The sequence below is a fragment of the Zingiber officinale genome, chromosome 10B (assembly GCF_018446385.1).
Source record: "Zingiber officinale cultivar Zhangliang chromosome 10B, Zo_v1.1, whole genome shotgun sequence".
NCBI lineage: Eukaryota > Viridiplantae > Streptophyta > Magnoliopsida > Zingiberales > Zingiberaceae > Zingiber > Zingiber officinale.
The window spans coordinates 10,215,534-10,234,850 of record NC_056005.1 but is presented as its reverse complement, the minus strand read 5'-3'; the positions used below and the strand labels follow the sequence as shown (position 1 = coordinate 10,234,850).

At 38.8% G+C, this 19,317-nt stretch overlaps 3 protein-coding genes across 5 annotated transcripts; 1 reads left to right on the top strand and 2 right to left on the bottom strand.

The window, feature by feature from the left end:
- Positions 1 to 7,634: 7,634 nt before the first annotated feature.
- On the bottom strand, positions 7,635 to 9,493 carry LOC122030325 (U-box domain-containing protein 4-like). 2 transcript variants are annotated; one of them, XR_006125399.1, is made up of 3 exons: positions 8,041 to 9,493; positions 7,839 to 7,967; positions 7,635 to 7,752 (listed from the first exon to the last, which is right to left on the bottom strand). XR_006125399.1 is itself a non-coding variant. In XM_042589531.1 (2 exons), exons 1-2 carry the CDS (start codon positions 9,277 to 9,279, stop codon positions 7,914 to 7,916), a joined length of 1,293 nt encoding a protein of 430 aa, XP_042445465.1. In that variant the 5' UTR covers positions 9,280 to 9,493; the 3' UTR covers positions 7,635 to 7,913. The 2 variants fall into 2 exon arrangements, 1 of the variants encoding a protein (XP_042445465.1); XM_042589531.1 differs by having other exon boundaries at positions 7,635 to 7,967.
- A 633-nt stretch (positions 9,494 to 10,126) lies between these two features.
- Positions 10,127 to 15,844, bottom strand: LOC122030436 (1-acyl-sn-glycerol-3-phosphate acyltransferase PLS1-like). Of its 2 annotated transcripts, XM_042589636.1 has the most exons (12): positions 15,545 to 15,844; positions 15,181 to 15,303; positions 14,608 to 14,647; positions 14,396 to 14,493; positions 14,101 to 14,160; positions 13,892 to 13,969; positions 13,661 to 13,819; positions 13,322 to 13,447; positions 11,645 to 11,737; positions 11,410 to 11,493; positions 10,433 to 10,684; positions 10,127 to 10,338 (listed from the first exon to the last, which is right to left on the bottom strand). In XM_042589636.1, the coding sequence occupies exons 1-11, from the start codon at positions 15,623 to 15,625 to the stop codon at positions 10,478 to 10,480; spliced, it is 1,149 nt and encodes a 382-aa protein (XP_042445570.1). In that variant the 5' UTR covers positions 15,626 to 15,844; the 3' UTR covers positions 10,127 to 10,338; positions 10,433 to 10,477. The 2 variants fall into 2 exon arrangements, with proteins under 2 accessions (XP_042445570.1, XP_042445571.1); XM_042589637.1 differs by having other exon boundaries at positions 10,127 to 10,684; positions 14,396 to 14,469.
- Positions 15,845 to 15,966: 122 nt separating this feature from the next.
- On the top strand, positions 15,967 to 16,767 carry LOC122030437 (oleosin 18 kDa-like). The gene has a single exon (XM_042589638.1). The coding sequence runs from the start codon at positions 16,057 to 16,059 to the stop codon at positions 16,588 to 16,590; it is 534 nt and encodes a 177-aa protein (XP_042445572.1). The 5' UTR covers positions 15,967 to 16,056; the 3' UTR covers positions 16,591 to 16,767.
- Positions 16,768 to 19,317: the final 2,550 nt, after the last annotated feature.

The following is a 19,317-nucleotide window of genomic DNA, read 5'->3' as shown; positions in this document are numbered from 1 at the left end:
CCCGCTCTGATACCACTTGTTAGATCGTAAACGTTCGATAGAGGGGGGGGGGAGGTGAATATCGATTACGAAAAACTTCTTCGATAAGAGTTAAGCGCAGCGGAAAAAGTAAGCAATGCTAACACAGACCAATTTTACTTGGTTCAGAGCCTGTGTCGACTCCTACTCCAAGGCCCGCACTCGTTGAGTGTTTTTGGTGGGAAATCACTAGCAGTTTGAAAATTATTACAAACTAAGTACAGAAAATGCTAATGAAAATAAAAGCAATACCAACAAAGGAATAAATCGAAAAGAAAAACGTGCGTTGTCGGAGCTTCGTTAGCGTCGCAGGAGCGCAAAGCAGCAGAACAAGCAATAGAAGATCTTCTTGTTAGTTGTTGTTCTGAGCTCCACCCCTGACCCTTCTTTTATATGAGGCTCGGGGCGCCCTGGTGGGACGTGGCAGGACCAACCAGCGAGCTCCACGTGGCGACGACGCGATCAGGATAGAAACTGCCTCCCAGGCGCCCGGACCACCTTTCTCCAGAGATTCCTTCTCCTGCAAGACAATGTTAGTCCGAGGAAAATATATAATATGTTTCCTGCAAAACAAAGTGTTAGCACAGTTTATAAATTCAATATCAAAAGTATGACTTAGATTCCGTCTTTCCGAGACCGGAATCTAGTCACGATCTCAACTTAGATATCCAAAATGGATCTAAGTCGGATCGACGCCTAATGTTCCCTTCCCGGGAACGCGTCCTCACAGTCACTCCCTTCCAGTGACTTACCTTTACTCACCTGCCAGACGTTCGGTCAGCCCTTCGACCCGTCTGGACTTCTCACTAGTTATCCGGTCAGCCCGTCGACCTAGTTGGACTTCATGCCAAGAGTCTGGTCAGCCCGTCGACCCGCTTGGACTTCGTGCCAAATGTCCGGTCAGCCCTTCGACTCATTTGGACTTCTCGCCAAGAGTCCGGTCAACCCGTCGGCCGCTTGGACTTCTCGCCAAGCGTCTGGTCAGCCTGTCAACCCGCTTGGACTTCGTCTGCACACTCGATCAGAGTGTTAGACAACGGCAAACCTAACTTAACCTGATTTATCATTCATCAAAACCTGAGTTAGACCGTTAGTGCTAACCGCACCAACAGACTTGACACCAGGCTGAAGTCCAGATGTACGATTCTAGCAAGAAGTCCAATTGGGTCTCCGGGACCTGATAGTTGGCTGAAGTCCAATCGGGATGTTTGATTCTAGACGATTGGCTGAAGTCCGGATGTACGATTCCGATAAAAAGACCTGGTGAATCAAGAGACAAGTCAGAGACTATATATGGTAAGTGAGGTAAGTCACTAGAGGAGAGAGATCTAGTGAGAACAAGTCCTAGTGGGACTATAGGCGCAGTCCAACTTAGAGCCATTTGAGAAGTCTAAGCTAAGACCATGACTAGATTCTGGTCTTGGGAAAACAGAATGTAAGTCATAAATTGATCATATTTTTAATGTGCTAATTTTATTTTGCAGGGTAATTTTTGTTGTTTGGACTAACGTATTTTGCAGGGAATAGTTGTAAAATGGATGAAAAAGAGGCTCCAGGTGTCCGGAGTTGCTTAAAGCGCTCGAACAACCTGGGTGCGACAGGAGGCCACTAGCTAACATGGTGATCACTATTTGGCGGCACACGTTATGGTCTAGGTGCCCGGACGGGTCCAGACGCATAGAGGTGGATAAAGACTGCAGGATAGACTTTCGAAGAGGTAGAAGCACGTCAACACACTACAGGCGCCCGAGGGTAGATCTAGGTGCCCGGATGGGCTATAAAAAGAGGGTCCGACCAATAGCTTCTACACATCAATTCAAACGATTTTCATTCTTGCGTGTTGCTCCGAGAAGGCTCCTACGACACCAAAAGACTACTTCGACAATCGATACTCAAGTTTTTACTCTACTTGTTCTCGGTAACATTTTGTTTATAACATTATACTACTTAAATTCCTATAATCCTTTCAATATTATAGTGATTGACTAACATAAGCACTCAATGAGTGTGGATCTTGGAGTAAGAGTTGTTGAAAGCTCCAAACCAAATAAAAAATTACTTATGTTGAAAGAATAAACTTCACAAAGAGCCTTAATGGAGAAGGTTTTTCATTTGACAAATTCCCAAACTTCAAGTCTGGTATGGGCCAAAACATGCATCTAAGTTTTATTCTTCCCAAAAAGCACACTTGATTCCAATTTTATCCTTCAAACAATTAATAATTTTTCCTTTTTTCTTTACTTCCTTATTTGCATACAACTTTTAATTTCTTCTCTTTTCTCTCTTCTAATTTTCCTCTCTTTTATTTCCTCAAAAATCAATTTAAACTTTAATCAACACTCTAAATTTGTTTATTTTTATTTTTATTTTTACTTTTAAAACTTTAATAAAAATTAATAAAATATATAAATAATAAAACATCAAAAATATTTTTTCCTATTTTTTAATATATTTTATTTTTAATATCTAATTATAAAAGAATAATAAAATGAAATTAATAAAGCTGATTTTCTTAATAAAAATAACAAAATAAAATAACTTTGGTGTTGGTCTTAGGAAATTAGAACCACAGCAATGTTGGTATTTAAGTTATGGTACTGGTTTCTAAAGATACATCACAGTGTCATGAAAGTTGGTTCACAGTGTCATGAAAGTTTCAAATCATTTTGAACATTGTTGGGAGGGACAGAGCTTATTTGGACTCAAGTTTGTCTAATAAATACATATGAGTTGGAATGAGTTCAATCAAAGTTCTTTAAATCCATCAATGGACTTTGACCAAAGCTTATTGATGAACATAGGTGTTGCGTTCAAAGGATATTCACATATCTCCGCAATGATATGATATTGTCTACTTTGAGCCTAAATCCTCATGACTTTGTTTTGAGACTTTATCCAAAAGGTCTCATGTCATTGGAGATATGTTACATCTTTTTAAACCCATAATTTTTTCATATCTTTCAAATATGGGATTTTAATTGTATCCCCAATAATTCTTCTCTCAAACGAAAAATCATCATTACTCTCATGGTCCAGTTCTCCCTGCAGGCATCCAATCACTTTTGACCTATTCCAGGTCTTCTCACGAGCATTTGATCACTCTTGACCTATTACGGGTCTTCCCATAATCATACGGTCACTCTGACCTACTCCGGGCCTTCCCTATAAGTATCTAGTCACTTTTGATCTACTCTGGGTCTTCTCACAAGCATCCGATCACCCTAACTTACTTTGGACCTCCCCATAAGTATCTGGTTACTCTGACCTACTCCAGGCCTCCCTACAACTTTGCTCAAGGTCATCCCACATGGTATCTAATTTTGACCATGACTCTAATACCATTTGTTATGTCCAAAGGATATTCACATATCTCCACAGTGACATGATATTGTCTACTTTGGACCTAAGTCCTAATAGCTTTACTTTTGGGCTACCCAAAAGATATTATGTCAATGGAGATATCTTACATCATTTTAAATCCATGATTTTTTCTATATCTTTCTAATGTGTGGCTTTGATTATATTCCCAACACTAGGGGATTCAGATTTCTAAAAACTTAGAATGAGATTGAAGAGGTGAGTGTGTAGAAAAGAGATATAGTGAGAAATCCTGGTATTGAGTTTCCTATACGAAGTTATAGACATGTGTCAATTGACACAAAGTTTGAAACTTTTTAAATTTTCTAAGCAATGCTGGGAATATTTTACAATTAAAATGGAGGGCACCCTTGGACTCTAGTTCACTACAAAAACTTACATGAGTTGGAATGAGTCCGATCAAAGCTTTCTAGGTCCATCAATGAATTTTAATCAAAACTTATTGATAAACTAGATGACTTGAATTTCTAAATTTTCATAATAAGATAGAAGTGTAGAGTGGGTAGAAAGTAAATATGATGAGAAATCTTGGTTCTGAGTCTCTTACATGAAGTTATAGGTCTTTGTTAATTAGCATAAAGTTTGAAACTTTCTAAACCTTCTGAGCTATGCTGAGAAAATTTTATGATGATAACAGAGAGCACCTTTGGACTCCAAGAACTATACAAATCTAAGAAGTTGGAATGAGTCTGATCAGAACTCTCTAAGTCTATCAATGAATTTTGATCGAAATCTATTGATGAACCTAAGCAACTTGAATTTCTGAAATTTTATTGTAAGATGGAAATGTAGAGTGTGTAGAAAATATATATGATGTCCAATCCTTGTCCTAATACACATAGACGAAGTTATGATTGAATGTCAATTAACATAGACTGTGGTGCTAATTTTTAATGATCAATATTATAATGATGCTAACTTATGAAGATCAATACCATAGTAATATTGGTCTTCAGAAGCTAGTATCACAGTATTTGTCGGAACCAGCACTATCGACTCGATATTTTAACAAAATAGCATCATCTTAGTTTCTAGTTTAATATAATAATTTTTTTTTCATTATTATTCCTATTTTAAATGTGGAAAGATGAAGTGGTAATGACATAAATCCATGGTGAAACTGCAGATGAGTGTAAGTTAGAAGTATTCCTTGTTTTTGTCCTTTTGTAAGAAACAGATATACCATTCATTTTTTCAAAAACTTAAGGAATTGACTGCATTTCTCCATTTCTTCCAGATTTAATGTAAATATTTACCATTCTAATTTTTTTGGTACTTTGACCTGGAAAGGGCCTCTCCAAATCTCTAAGTCTCACATAAACACTTTAAAATTCAACAGAATATATTGTCAATACCAATTATTGTTGTGGTCAATTTTAGAAAGAAATGAGTGTATAATACTTATATCAATGTAATACTTGATAAATATTATAATATAGTTTCTTGTAATAGAATTATTCAATTGTCAAACCAATGGACTTTCTGCATTAATTGTTATCTCTAAGTCCATACATTTTTATATAGATAAAAGATAAACTTGTCATATTCAATTAAAACTCCACATTATATGCTACATCTGGTTCATATTATCCTAGTCAATTGATTGATTCTATTATGTTAATTAATGAGAGTTTAGTGAAGATAAATAAAAGTTTGAATTCTGAGTTGAAAGTTTCAAAAACTAAGATACTGAGTCGAACTAAAATTGAACAGTTGAGAGTATTGGTTCTTATCAATACTGTGGTATTGGTTTAGAAAGATTAGTATGTAGGAATTTAGCGCGTTAAACATGTTTAAAGTCGGTATCCACACGAGCACATCCTTCGTTCATCACACGAACGAAACCTTCGGAGAAGAACCACCTTTATGGTGCTAGCCACTCATGGAGGTTCGGCCAAGAGCAAAAATCGCCCAAGGAGGAAGAAGAGGGAAGATTAATAGTCGCACTTTTCATTTCATATGAAAAATCTAATCAAAAACCTATTTATATTTATCCAATGAATACCAAGGATTTTTTTGTCTCTTTGTATTCCCCTTAATGAGTTGAATTAACTATTAATTCAATAACCAAATAAGTCTAACTCATTGAGTCTAACTCATTAATCCAATGTGTCTAATTCGGATTGGATTCAATCCAATGAGTGGGTTCATTTGAGTCTAACTCAATGAGTAATCCAAAAAGTCTAATCATCTCATAATTAGCTCTTAGGGCTAATTACTAACATAGTATAGTTAATTACTAACATAGTACTACTATAGTACTGGTCTTTGGAAATTAGTACTATAATCTGTAATAGTTGGCATGCGATTGTAATTTTACTTACGTTTATTAGAACCAGGATTGAATACTGTATATACTCTCTACATACTTCACACTTTTATCTCATTATAAAATTTCAGAAATCTAAGTCATCTAGGTCCATCAATGAATTTCAGTCAAAACTCATTAATGTACTTAAAGAGTTCTGATCAGAATCATTCTAACTTCTTAAATTTCTACAGTTCCCTTGAGTCCAAAGATGTTCTCTGCTATCATCGTAAAATATTCTCAGCATTACTCAGAAGATTTAGAAAGTTTTAGACTTTGTGCCAATTGACACGGACCTATAACTCCATATAGGAGACTCAGAACTAAGATTTCTCACCATATCTACCTTCTACACACTCCACACTTCCATCTCATTACAAAAATTCAGAAATCCAAATCATTTAGGTTTATCAATGAGTTTTGCTTAAAATTCATTGATGGACTTACAGAGCTCTGATTAAACTCATTATGACTCAAATAGATTTCAATAGTGCCCTAGAATTTAAGGGTGCCCTCTACTATCATCATACAAGATTCCTAACATTACTTAGAAGGTTTAGAAAGTTTCAGACTTTGTACCAATTGGCACAGATCTATAGCTTCGTGTAGGAGATTTGAGACCAGGATTTCTCACCATATATCCTTTCTACACGCTCACATCTTCCATCTCATTCAAGTTTTTAGAAATCCGAGTCCTCTAGGTCCATTAATAAATTTTGACTGAAACTCATTGATAGACCTAGAGAGATCTAATCAAACTTATTCCAACTTGTATATGCTTATTAAATGAATCTGAGTCCAAATAAATTCTTATTTACTATTTTAAAATCCTCCCGAACTCTGCTTAAAATGATTTAAAATTTTTTTCATGACACTGTAGTGCTGGTATTCAAAAATATGCACCTCAATGATATTGATATTTAACTTTTAATTTGTAGTGCTGATTTATGAAGACCAACCCTAAAGTAATGTTTATTTTATTTATTTTCATTATTTTTATTAATAAAATCAGCTTTATTAATTCTATTTTATTATTGCTATAATTTTAGATATTAAAAATAGAATATATTAAAAAATAGAAAAATATTTTTGATGTTTTATTAATTTTTTTATATTTTCAAATTTTTTATTAAAATTTTAAAATTAAAAATAAAAAAACAAATTTAGAGTGTTTATTAAATTAATTTTGGAGGAAAGAAACAGTAAAATTAAGAGAGAGAAAAGAAAAGAAATTAATTGTTGAACAAGAGAGAGGAAAAAAAAAAGAAAAGAAAAAAATCATTAATTATCAGTGATAAAATTAGAATCAAATATGAGAATAAAACTTGAATGAGTCTTTGAACTCAATCAAATTTGAAGTGCGCCTGACAATTTACCATTTTTCATTCCAACACAGACAAACAATCTCCGAGGACAGACTTGCGGTCTAGAAGATGGATCATTACATCCTATCTATTAAATAGGCGAGATACATTTTCATCAATTAATCAATTTATGTGGTCCATGGATCGTAAATTGATATAGAGGATCTGGCTAACAATCTACAGGACACAAATTTTAGTATTAAATGTAAAAATATTCATGCGAGTCCTCCGAATCTATTTATATTTCATGTATCAATGTAAATCTCATCCGACAGTGAAAAAAAAAGGCACACAAAAATCAAGGAACAAGATCCACGTTACACGTGAAAAGGTTTATAGAAAGCACATAAAGTTATGTAGCTACACAAACTCACAATCGATCTAATCATTTCCTAAGTTCGATCCATTTTTTTAATCCAAAAAATAATGATATTGAGTGAATATAAAACTCAGTCTTTCTGGTGTTGCATGCATGCTTGATCTGAATTTCTAACCTAATGATATGCTTAGACGAATCTTAGCTTGGTGGTATAGAGTGTATGAACATTGATCCATAACTCTGAAAATGAGAGAACAGAAACCATCATCATTCAACAAATTCTTATAAAGGGTACAGGGCAATTAAGCAGCAGAATCTGGATGGGAACACCGAAAAGACAACAATCTTACAATCCAAATCCATTCCTAGAACAGCATCAGATAGCATTACACATCAATGTCAAAACTAATAAACTGAGGAATAAGTCAGTAATTAACGGGGAAGAATTTACCGCATATGATACACCAGAAGAATGCAGCTAGCACGATGGACCTCCCCGTTTCTCCATTAAACCACAAGCACGAAATTACCTCGCCATGTCCTGCCGCTGCTCGCGCAAGTAGCAGAGAAGCGTCTCTGCCTGCGAGATAATGCATCAAACACGTTTTAGGTTGTAAGGAAGAGTTTGGTGGCGGCGGAGGTTGCGTACGTACCTTGAGCTTGGCCCGGGCGGATCCGCACTGCGAAAGGGCTACGAGCGGCGGGATGGCTCCTTCCCTGACTAGGAGACTGCGGTTCTGGGTGCTGTCGGCGCAGAGCAAGACCAGGGCGTGCACTGCGAATTCCTTCCCCCTTGCTGGCCCGGCTTCGATCGCCTCCACCAGCGCCGGGATGCCGCCGGCCTCCACTATCGCCTCTCGCCCCTCTGGGATAGCAGCCAGGCTTCCCAGCACCACCATTGCCTTCTCAGCCGTGCCGCCTCCGGGTTCGCTGATCATGCCCACCAGAGGCGCCACCGCGCCCGCGCTGACCCCTCGCTCCTTGTTCCGACGAGTGGAGCATAGCTTGTAGAGCGTGGTGAGGGCGTCCTTCTTCCCCCGACTCGATCCACTCACGAGCAGCGCCACCAACGGGGGGATCGCCCCGCATGCGCCTATCGTGGCCCGGTTCTCCTCGATCATCGAAAGGTTCAGCAGCGCGCATGCAGCGTTCTGTTTCGCGGAGGCCGTCCCCGTACGCAGCGCGTACACCAGCGGCTTGATCGCGCCAGCCGCCGCTATCCGCCCTTTGTTGGCCTCCTCCAACGAAAGGTTTAGCAACGCCGTCGCCGCGTTCTCTTGCGCGGTAGGGTCCATGCTGCGCAGCAGCGGTACCAAGGCCGGGATCGCCCCTGACGCCCCGATCAGCGTCCGGAAGTCTGACCGGTGCTTCGCCAAGAGCCGGATCCTCGCGGCAGCCTCCCGCTTCGCTTCCACCGACGCCGACCCCAAGCACTCCACGCAGGCGCGCACCACCGGTTCGACGCCTTCCACCGACGCGTACTCCAGGATCTCCGACGACGAGCCGAGCCCGGATCCCTCGAACCCCTCGATGTCAGACGCCGCAACGCTCTGTGGCACCTCAGATCTAGCAAAGGAGACAAGCCTCTGGAGCTCGCCGGATATGTCGGAGTCAAAGCTGGAGCAGTCGGAGAACTCCCTGGAGAGTTCGAGAAACTCTTCGGGATCTGCGGCGGGATTAGCAGAGTGGGAAGGACCCACTCCGGCGGCGGCGAGCTCCCGTAGCTTGAAATCGACGATTGAGTCAGTTAGGTTCTCGGAGACAGCGGAGGAGGGGAGCGCGGGCGGGGGGGACGGGCGGCGGTGGAAGAGGTAGGAGCGGACGGTCCGCATGGACCGGCCATGATGGTAGCGCTGAGTCCTGGTACACTGGGAGTCGGTGAGCGAGACCATCGCAAAAGGGCAAAACTTCTACCAGTCGATCGATCGATGGATCTAGAAGACGTGAGGAAGACTATCTGAATAAGGGACGGTGAGCCGGCGATGAAGCCACGACTTAGGTGGAGGAGGCGGTGGTTGTGGGTGGCAGCGGCGATTCCTGGTGAATAAAGAAGCGGGGCACACTACAAATCACGCTTCGCGACAGGAGCCATGAGATGGGGTCGACATCAACAAAAGCGTATGTAACCGGGGCCCCACAGGAAAAAAACTCCTGGTAGCCGAGTGGGTGGGACTTCGGAGTCTGGTTAAAATAATAGGTTCTGCTATGAGAGGAGGCGTTAAAGTTTGCGACGGTGGATCCGTTGGTCCGTCAGATCCGAGTCTAATGGCCAGATGCACGACGCGTGTGGGCGGCAGGAGCATCTAATTTTTAAGCTTCCCCTTGTACGTCGCACCCGTCCGTTACAGCTGGAAAGATGATTTTTTTTTTGGGGGGGGGGGGGGGACCGTGCGCACGTGATGCAAGTCGGGAAATCTATTTTTTCCACCTATATAGTTGACAAATTTCAATTTAATCCCTGTAGTTTCAAGACGTAGAACATTCACATCCAAAATGCCTTAGTCATAGAAATGTCACCTAGCCTACACTATTTGGGCCGGGCACGGCACCACAATAATTTAAAGACCCAAAATTACATCCAAAGGACCGATCCGAATCCAAAGAACACGACGAACACAACAGTGGCGAGAGCTCATTGGTATAGGCAAGTAGTTTGTATTGATATGTAGGCCTGAAATTGACCTTTTAGCGTCTTATTCTTCCACGCCCGATGTTCCTTGAGAGAGGAGGTACAGCTGATAAACATATAAAACTGACTATGCTTAACATTAACTAATAGAAATACAAGTTACACTCACCGTCATACTGAACTGGAAACCAGCAAAAATAGCTGGGCCCAAGCTGCTAGAAAATAGCATTGTTCGGATGGCATTCACAAGGAGTTAGCAGAATGCACTTCTCCAAATTATCTGAATGAAAATGACTTGATAGGATTGGACCTTGCACTTATTCTATGACAAAAGCGGTGACGATTTCGGACAAAGATAAGAACAAAATAGCAATCACAACTAGCAATCGGAAGTGACAGTACATAAGATTTCCTACATTTAGGACCGGCAAAGTTGATTATACGCTTTGAGAATGGTTTGCCTAGTCCTTCTTAGCTCTGTTCCGGGCAGCTTTGGCTGAGGCCGAACGCTCAGACTGGGAGAACCTAACAAAAATGTGCATGACTACTGTAACCAGTAAAAGACCAGTCGCAGTGAGTGCGACTCCTTTCCATGTTGACAGTAACTCGGTCCATTTGAAGAATCTGAAAGCAGCATATGACAGAAGGCAGATCCAAAATGACACCACCTATTTGTAAAGTTGATTAACCATGAAAAAGAAACCAGAATATCAGTTGAGGAATCAAATAGATATAGGAAGATTGAATTTAACAAGCACTGTGGAGAGCAATTGTGCGTATTGATGGAAACAGAGAATTCAACTATTTAGATTAAACAAAACCTTGAGCAACAAATTATTTCTTTTCATGATAGGGGACCTAAAGCCGAACAGGAGACAAATTGGCAACTATCCAACTACAACTCAATAGTTTCAATCCCAACAACAACAACATTAAATTTCCTTATCAGAAAACACATTTTCCCACACTAATATCATCTCTTTTTAAAAATCTAAACCACAAGGCAGCATGAGCAAAGCTACCAGTATGGGGAAAATGAGATTGGACAAAACATAAAACGAAACCACCACCAAATGACTCTGTCATCAGGAACACAACCTTATTCTTCATCAGAGTAACTGCTAGTGCTAACTGGGATTATCATCAGAGTAACTTCTAGCGGAACCAGATGGACACATTCTTAATACTACTAAAACAGGATAGCATCATCATAACTACAAGCAAAGGTTTGTAAATGTTATTACTTCTGGGTTACTGAGCAAATACATAGATAAACAATGTACCATGAAAGAAATTATATATATTGTTATTCAGGAACTACATTGGCAAATTAATACTGATATTGCATGTTAAGAACCCAAGACTCAAAGTCTTGATCTCTTTCATGTCTTACCAGCAATGATTTTACAGGACGACCAATTTTCATTTGTTCAACCCCAAAGCTGTCCTCTGATTTGTATTTGTCCAGGAAAGCATCCTGCCAAAAAAAACCTGGTCTGATGATACTGCAAGAAAAACGTAACCTAAAGGTATAGCAAATCATCCTACAACCAAGGATATTCAACTATTATGGACCAAATTAACAAAGGAGCAAACCCTTATACGGCTTGCCAAAAGAAATACTATGCCTTAGCTACAAATATGTCTTTACACCACTGTGACACTCCCTCATCAGTTCCAGGAAGATCAGCTAATTGATGCCGCTTCACATGCACATGTACCTGTAAGCACAGTGAATTTCGATGAGAACAGAGCTGAAAATTACTAATGTCACCTGCACAGCACACATTAAATTCTGTTGTTGGCATGTGAAGCTTATGCAAGGAAGAGTGCAAAATAAATCTAAAGAATGTAATCACTAAATACAGAGGTGAAATAAGAAATTAACAAAGTAAATAAAGCAAGTAAAATTCAAACTCCACGTGATCAGTAAACTGACCCTTCCTGACCAGGTTGTAACAAAACTCTGCATTAACAGTACCATTTCCCAAATTTTCTAAATTCTGTTCCAATCACACAATAAGGATACCTATTCCTTGTCTGATTCTATGCTCCAAACCGCTGCCATGTTGCTGCTCTGCCTGCCTTGTTTCATTCAAATTATTTCTCTACTGAATATGATACCATGCATTTTTTTCTAGAATAGGATAAAAGATCAGACAAATGCTCTCAAATCCCATAAGCTGATGCCAAAGAAAGTTTGAGGTTGATTGCAAATCCCATCAATTCATAGAGATCAAGAACTACTTTTTGTCCTCCTCTTCTCTCCCAATATGTTTTCTCCCCTAAACCTCCCTCCTATGCTTTGCTTCTTTTCTCCTTCTCCCTTGAGGATAATTTTTCCATGAAGTGGTAAAGATCAGGCACTTCAAATTGATTAAGAAATGGACCAAACCTTAATGGACCAAACTCAGAGGAATTTAGAAGAAATTAGAAAGTAATATGAGACTGGGACCAAAGGCTAAATAGCGAAGGCAAAAATTTATAGCTTACACAAAAGGATACCAACAGGCAGGTTCGGCAAAAAGTGTAAGTGCAGTCTCCACAAACCTATTAATTTGATTTCCCAGAGTGAAAATGTGTAAATATAATTGTAGGCATTTTCCGCCAACTAAAATTCTGTAGAACTGACCAACATACTTTTCTTCCAAATAACTCTTACGATTGAAATCTTACTGCCGACCAAAGTATAGGTACCATTTCAATATCCACTTGTCATTTATAAGTTGATACACAGACTGACATACTTTCTAAAAAGTTTCAATAATAGCCCATTGTCACATTGATATTAGTAAATACTTAAATTTAGCTGATATGGCCCTTAAAAATTTATATTTTAAAAGGTTTGTTTTGATAATGGTTTTCACTAAAAGAGAGACATTTCTATCATGCCTATAGAGTCTAACACGAGACCAACATTAATGAGTATAGTTGTTCTTCATTAAGTTATACTTTTTAACTGTAAATCACTAAAACAAATTTTAGGATCACGTCAAATAAAAGTTAATGGTTTCCTAAACTCAAATTGACTGTGAGCTGTAATTAAAATATTTTTGGATGTTCGTGAATGCAAGCGATGAAAACTTGTTTATGGTAGTTTGCACATGATTACATATTCACTGTCATATAAGCATAGCCTTACTGCAAAATATATGCTTCTCCTTGTGTTCATTTACAAATTCATACAACTCACTATTCTACAACTTAGCCATCAAATCTATAACTAAACTACATATATTAGCATACTTGGCATGCATATGCAAAAAAACTGCATATTATGGACGCCACTAATTCTGTGTACGTACCACTGATGATTGCCCTTTCAGAATTCTAAGCATCGTTGGTGAAGGTTGATCAGAAGGAATAGCCACCGTTACATCATATACAGCAGGTACAAAAGGTCGCATGATCTTTACTGCTGAAACAAAACCCTGAAATCAAAGTTTATCTATCAATACCTATTATGAGCAAATTAACTTGAGTCAAGGGGGTCTGCTACCACAAGGGGAACCAACATAATAAACATTTACTCTCACAATCAACTTCATTCAGTTCAAAACATGCAGAAATAACATGGCAAAAAGCAAAAAGCAAGAAGGAAAAATTCTCCCAGCAATAGTAAATGGCCACAAGCTAAAAGAAACCTTAGTTCTAGGAATGAGAACATTTCTAGGGATAGGCAGATCCTGTGAAGCTGCATATTCTTGTGCTGCTAATAGTTTTTCTGGAGTAAAGCGAGTCCCCTCAACAAACAAAGCCAACCAAAATGGTCTTGGAAAGTCTTTCAATCGTTCTAAGCCACACTGCAAATAACAGTCATTCAAATGATATTAGAACAAGCCAAAACAGAACATCCATGCACAAGCAAACCAAACCTTTAGTGTGTTCTCATCCTTGGCCCAGCTTCTTTCCAGAAAGAGGTATTCGGTAAACCACATTGACCATCCAATGACCTTCAAGAATCATCATACATTTACTTTTTAACGTACATAGTTTCATTGTTTTTCATGACAACTAAAGAAGGAAATAAACAAACAACTAGAAGTGAAGGAGAAAGAGACAAATGTCCTATTCATATACTCACTGGAAGGAACTTTGATGACTTCTTCATGACTGCTAATGCACTGCCAAGGCAGCCTGAACGCTGAAATTAGGAAATCAAGTTAAATACAAAAAGAATCACAGAATCAACAAGCAGTCACAAGCACCTTGATACTTTAAAAAAAAATGCATTTATATTTGTCATAAGAAAGTATCAAGTATTACCTTGATACTTTCTTATGACAAATATAAAAGCATGACCAGTGAAATGACAACATGAAACAACTGAATACGAACTACAAGCTGAGTAAAAAACAAGCAGAAAGACAAAAAAAAACCTGTGCTAGAATCCACCCAACAAGCCAATCAATATCACTTCTATGATTGCATATGACAAGTGCATGCTCTTTGCCTGTAAAATTCACCATGAAAACACCTAAACCACAAAGAAGATTAAGTGCAAACATTTGGAGCTAAAGGAAAAGAAGAAAATGATACAATTCTCAGTTGACTGACAAAAATTTATAGGTTTTAGACATTAATTCCTCACCCATTAATTTGAAAGTTTTGGAATCTGCATATAGTTCAACCTGGAACCAGAAAACTACATTAATTATACTACAGTGAACCGTTAAAATAAAGAAATGTAAAGTAAAGGTTCCATCAACAACCGATGATCTCACAATTATGAATAAACATCAAAATTAAACAACTAAAGATGGAAGCTGAAAAGAGAATGCGACAAGATCACTAAAATCATCATTTGTCATGTTTTGTCGGGTAAAAGATCCATTATTTGGTTTGTTGGAGCCACAAACATCACTGACTGATTGACATGCAAATGATGTTGTGCTTGTGCGAGAAAGCAACCTAGATCCATATTTGTCATCATTTGTGTCGGATGAGTAATAACAACCTAATTGTTAACCATCAAAACAGCTTGTTGTATAGTAGATTGTTGTTTCCTTTTTGTAGTGACCAGTGCCCAAGGTTTAGGTAACATCTTTAAGGATCCAATATATATATTTTTTTAAAAAAAACAATATTATACATAAAATAGGAGAAACCATGACAACGGATAGAAAAAATAATCAAATACGATCTTAAGATTTTAACAGTTAACCTTGACACCAGCCCACCAATCAACCAGCCAGATAAGCTCGATCCACAGCAATTCAGCCACCACTCGGTTAATTCTCCTATACATACTCTTTGAAAATGGTCGCACTGTAACAAAAAATGTAGCCTACAAAATAAAAAATAAATTTAAGAAGATGAACAAAAAAGAACACGAAAGCGAAAGATGGGACGAAAACGAGTTCGGAGCAGAACTCATACAAACGGCTAAAAATCAGACCCTAAGGACAAGGACAGCAAAGCTGTCGGATCACCCCGAGGAACCCCAATCCATCAATCAACACCAAAAAGGGACAAGACAAGGGGAGAATGCCCCCCGAATCACGGAACGAGAAATCCAATTAACCTACCTGAACGAGATTCACTATCAAGCCGGAAAGGAGGAAGAGGAGGCCGAGGGGAAGCACCACCAACGCCACCGGGACCGCCATTGGAAGATTTAACGAAGCACGCGAAGAGGACGAGGGTGGTAGTTCGGCCTTCCGCCAATTCGCTGAATCCTCAATGTTCAGGTTGCGCTCCGGTCTGCGACTTGTGTAGCACGCCGGAAGCAAATATTTACATATACATTTTGATAATTCTCCTTTTTCAGAGCAAAAACATGGTCCTGCATTTTTTTTAAAAAAAAAATAAATGCTAAAATGCCTTTTTCTTTAATTGTTTCAACTACTTATCGTTCAACCACATGCGCCTCTTGAATTCCCTTGAAAATAGATCGAGGCGATCATTTAAGAGCCATTACTGGTGCCGGTTCGGTCTCGCATGGGGAAAATGTAGACCGGACCGGCCGGCGGTGAAAAGCACTTGACTACACCCGCCTCGCTCCCACCACGACGACACGTATGCCATTCACGGACGCCCAATGCCACCACGCGTCGTCCCTTCCTCGACACGTGTCATCCTCTTCCCCTTCCGGCATGTCTATAAAGCCGACCGTTCGTTTCAGTCCGGCCGCCTCAGCGTCATCGCAAGCAGAGAGCTCATGGGCGACCGCTACCCGATCGACGTAGTGAGGGGGAAGCTGCAGGATAACGGTCCGACGGCGTCGCAGGTGGTGACGGTGGCCGCGATGTTCCCCCTCGGCGGTCTCCTGCTCACGCTGTCGGGTCTCGCCCTCGCCGGCTCCGTCGTGGGGCTCGTCGTGCTCGCGCCGCTGTTCTTGCTCTTCAGCCCCGTGCTGGTTCCGGCGGCGCTGGTGTTGGCGCTGGCGGTGACGGGGTTCCTGGCGTCAGGGGCGCTGGGATGCACCGGGGTGTCGTCGCTGGCCTACACGATGAGGCAGGCGCGCGCGGCCCTGCAGCAGGGGCCGAAGCAGGTAGACTACGCGAAGCGTAGGGTGGCGGAGACGGCGGGACACCTGGGGCAGAAGACGAGGGAAGCGGGGCACGCGGTGTAGAGCTGGGCGGAGGAGTTGAAGAGGGCATGAGCGCCGCCGGAGCAGAGGGATCATGCGCGTCTGGACGACGACGCGTGTAGTCGATATGTAATTTGTATTACGGCGGTGCTTGAGTGCTCTGTCTTCGTTGCAATAATCAATAAATTTCAGTAGATGTGAGCGCGTTTAGTATGTTAATTTTAGAGTATTCATCCAACACTTGTATAAACTACTTCCAAATTCAGTAGAAGTAAATCAAGAGCAACTAATTATCCAATTCCACTTTTTTAAATTACTAAGAATACATGGAGACCGTCGGGTGAGTTGTCATCTGTGTTGATAAGGTCGTGAGTTTTCGGATGAGTAACCGGTGAATTATTATCTGTGTTGATGAGGTTGTGAGGGTATTCACAATGGTTAGAGCCTATTAAATGTTCTTTTGTTTCGTTAACACATTTGCGTCATACCTTTTTCATTATAAAAAAACTTCTCAATAATTTCATACGTCCTACACTTTTAATTTATTAGATATATAAATTTCTCATCTCTCCTTATGATATATATAAATTTCTCCTCTCCTCATATTTTAAATTACTAAGATGCATGAAGACCGTCGGGTGCTGTGAGTTATCATCTATGTTGATAAGTTTGAGGGTAGAAAAATATTTGATCATCTGTGTTGATAAGTTTGAGGGTAGAAAAATATTTGATTCGTATTTAAATTTATAAAATTTGAGTTGAATTTAAATATTTTTGATTTATTTTTTCAGCTGAACTTGATTGTAAATGATATTGTTCGATATTTCATGGATTGTTTGAGTACCTATTTTTGAGGACTCTTTTGAGTAGAGTAATAATTTGAATAGTTTGTGAGCATATTTGAATTTTTTAGTTGAATTCGAACTCAAGTCTTAATTTAAATCAAACTCGAATGATAAATTTTAAAATTTGCGAAATTCGAATCGTGTTCGAACTCGAATATATAACTATGTCAAATTGAATTTGAACCTTAAACTTTTTAGCATATTCGAGCTTAGTTGAGGGCATTCATAGCTAAAGCCTATTGAAAGCTTTTTCATTACCCTATCAAAAATAAAAAATTAAACACCTTTTTTATTATAAAAAAACCTCTCAATAATTTTATAGGTAATACATTTTTCATTATATATAAAATTCTCATCTTTCTTTCATATTTTACATTATATATTATTATTTTTTTATAAAATTTAAATTCACAAATGACTAACATTAAATAATATTAATAATTAAAAAAATACATAAATATTACGGTGCATCAAATAACAAGACATAAATTATAATAATATATCAAAATAAACTTAAACACATCTACACAAAGCTATATGTTTAAGTTTTTCAACTATTTTTTCATATAAATAAAGTTCTCTTAGTGTCATCTTACTAATATCCTTCATAAGAATTTTATAATCCTTATAAAAGATTTCGACTTTCCGCAAAGTCATTTTTTATTTTTTATTTTTTAATATCTCGATATTCTTTGTCGACGTTATGTTTTATTATGTCGCTCTCTTTGGCTTTAGATTTACCCTTCCTCTTTTTTGCCTATTGTCCTATTGGACGAATGTGGATTTTAGAATCATCCAAATCAACACTCGTATCTAGATTTGATGTTGAAGTGTTTTCCCCTAATTCGGATGTCCTTGTCTTTTTGTTAGAGTAATGAGCAACTAATTGTAAAGTATAATTTTCATACTCTTTGAGAACCCTTCACACATGCATATACTTAAAATTTTTGTTATTGTTGGCTTTTCACATATTCAGTGCATTGTTTAACGCATTCTCATCACTCCAACCGCTTTGACGATGATCATAAAAATTATTATAGGTTGCAAAAAATTTATTTACCATCGGTGCAAATCTATAATAATGGGATTTCAACCCTTGATAGCTTCTCATCATCCAGTGGGGTGATGCTTGTTGTAGTAATCAACTATACATTTCTAAAAAGCTTTATCCTTCTGGTCATTACCAATGATTGCATCAGTTTTGATAGTTGCTCATGACTTCGCAAGGACCACGTCTTCATTGAGAGATCAAAATCTCTGTTTCGATTCATTTTTCTCTAGCTCAACTTCATGCTGTTCTTGTGATGAGTGTGTGTTGGTTGCTACTCGAAAAACATAGAGGTTCCACTGTACAAAAATTTTGTACAAAGGTCTGAACCTTTTCCTAGCTGCTATGTGTTCTTTTAGATTAAATTTTGGATCGCCTGCGGAACTTAACACGTTTGATCCAAAACTTAATCTATTCGTTCTTTTAGGTTTTGACTTGGGTCTCCTGCGGAACTTAACACGTTCGACCAAAATCGCCTTAAGTTATTAATTCCATTAAATATTAATTTCCATAATTGGTTCCCAGTACTGACGTGGCGAGGCACATGGCCTTCTTGGATATGGGAACAACCACCACCGACTAGACAAAACCTTTTATAGAAAGCTAATATTTAATTTCCTAAAATAACTTTAGGTTAACCGAAAAGAACAATCAAATCACAAGGATAAATAAAACAAAAGAACACAACATCGAAAAACATATTCGAAATACTAGAACGTAAGCCTCTTGTATTTGGTATTATTTCCATAAATAACTAGTATGATGCGGAAAAAGGAAAAACTACTAGTTATACCTTCTAGAAAGACCTCTTGATCTTCTATCGTATTCCTCTTCTAACCTCGAACGTTGTGTGGGCAACGATCTTCCGAGATGAGA

What these genes read in the sequence shown, in the direction of transcription:
- LOC122030325 (XM_042589531.1), bottom strand. Translation starts at nt 9,279, where the DNA reads ATGGTCTCGCTCACCGACTCCCAGTGTACCAGGACTCAGCGCTACCAT. An exon ending in CCGCCCGGGCCAAGCTCAAG is followed by an intron (nt 7,968 to 8,040) that starts GTACGTACGCAA and finishes ATTATCTCGCAG; the next exon opens with GCAGAGACGCTTCTCTGCTA.
- LOC122030436 (XM_042589636.1), bottom strand. Translation starts at nt 15,625, where the DNA reads ATGGCGGTCCCGGTGGCGTTGGTGGTGCTTCCCCTCGGCCTCCTCTTC. An exon ending in TGATAGTGAATCTCGTTCAG is followed by an intron (nt 15,304 to 15,544) that starts GTAGGTTAATTG and finishes TTTATTTTGTAG; the next exon opens with GCTACATTTTTTGTTACAGT. An exon ending in ATTGGTGGGCTGGTGTCAAG is followed by an intron (nt 14,648 to 15,180) that starts GTTAACTGTTAA and finishes TTCTGGTTCCAG; the next exon opens with GTTGAACTATATGCAGATTC.
- LOC122030437 (XM_042589638.1), top strand. Translation starts at nt 16,057, where the DNA reads ATGCCACCACGCGTCGTCCCTTCCTCGACACGTGTCATCCTCTTCCCC.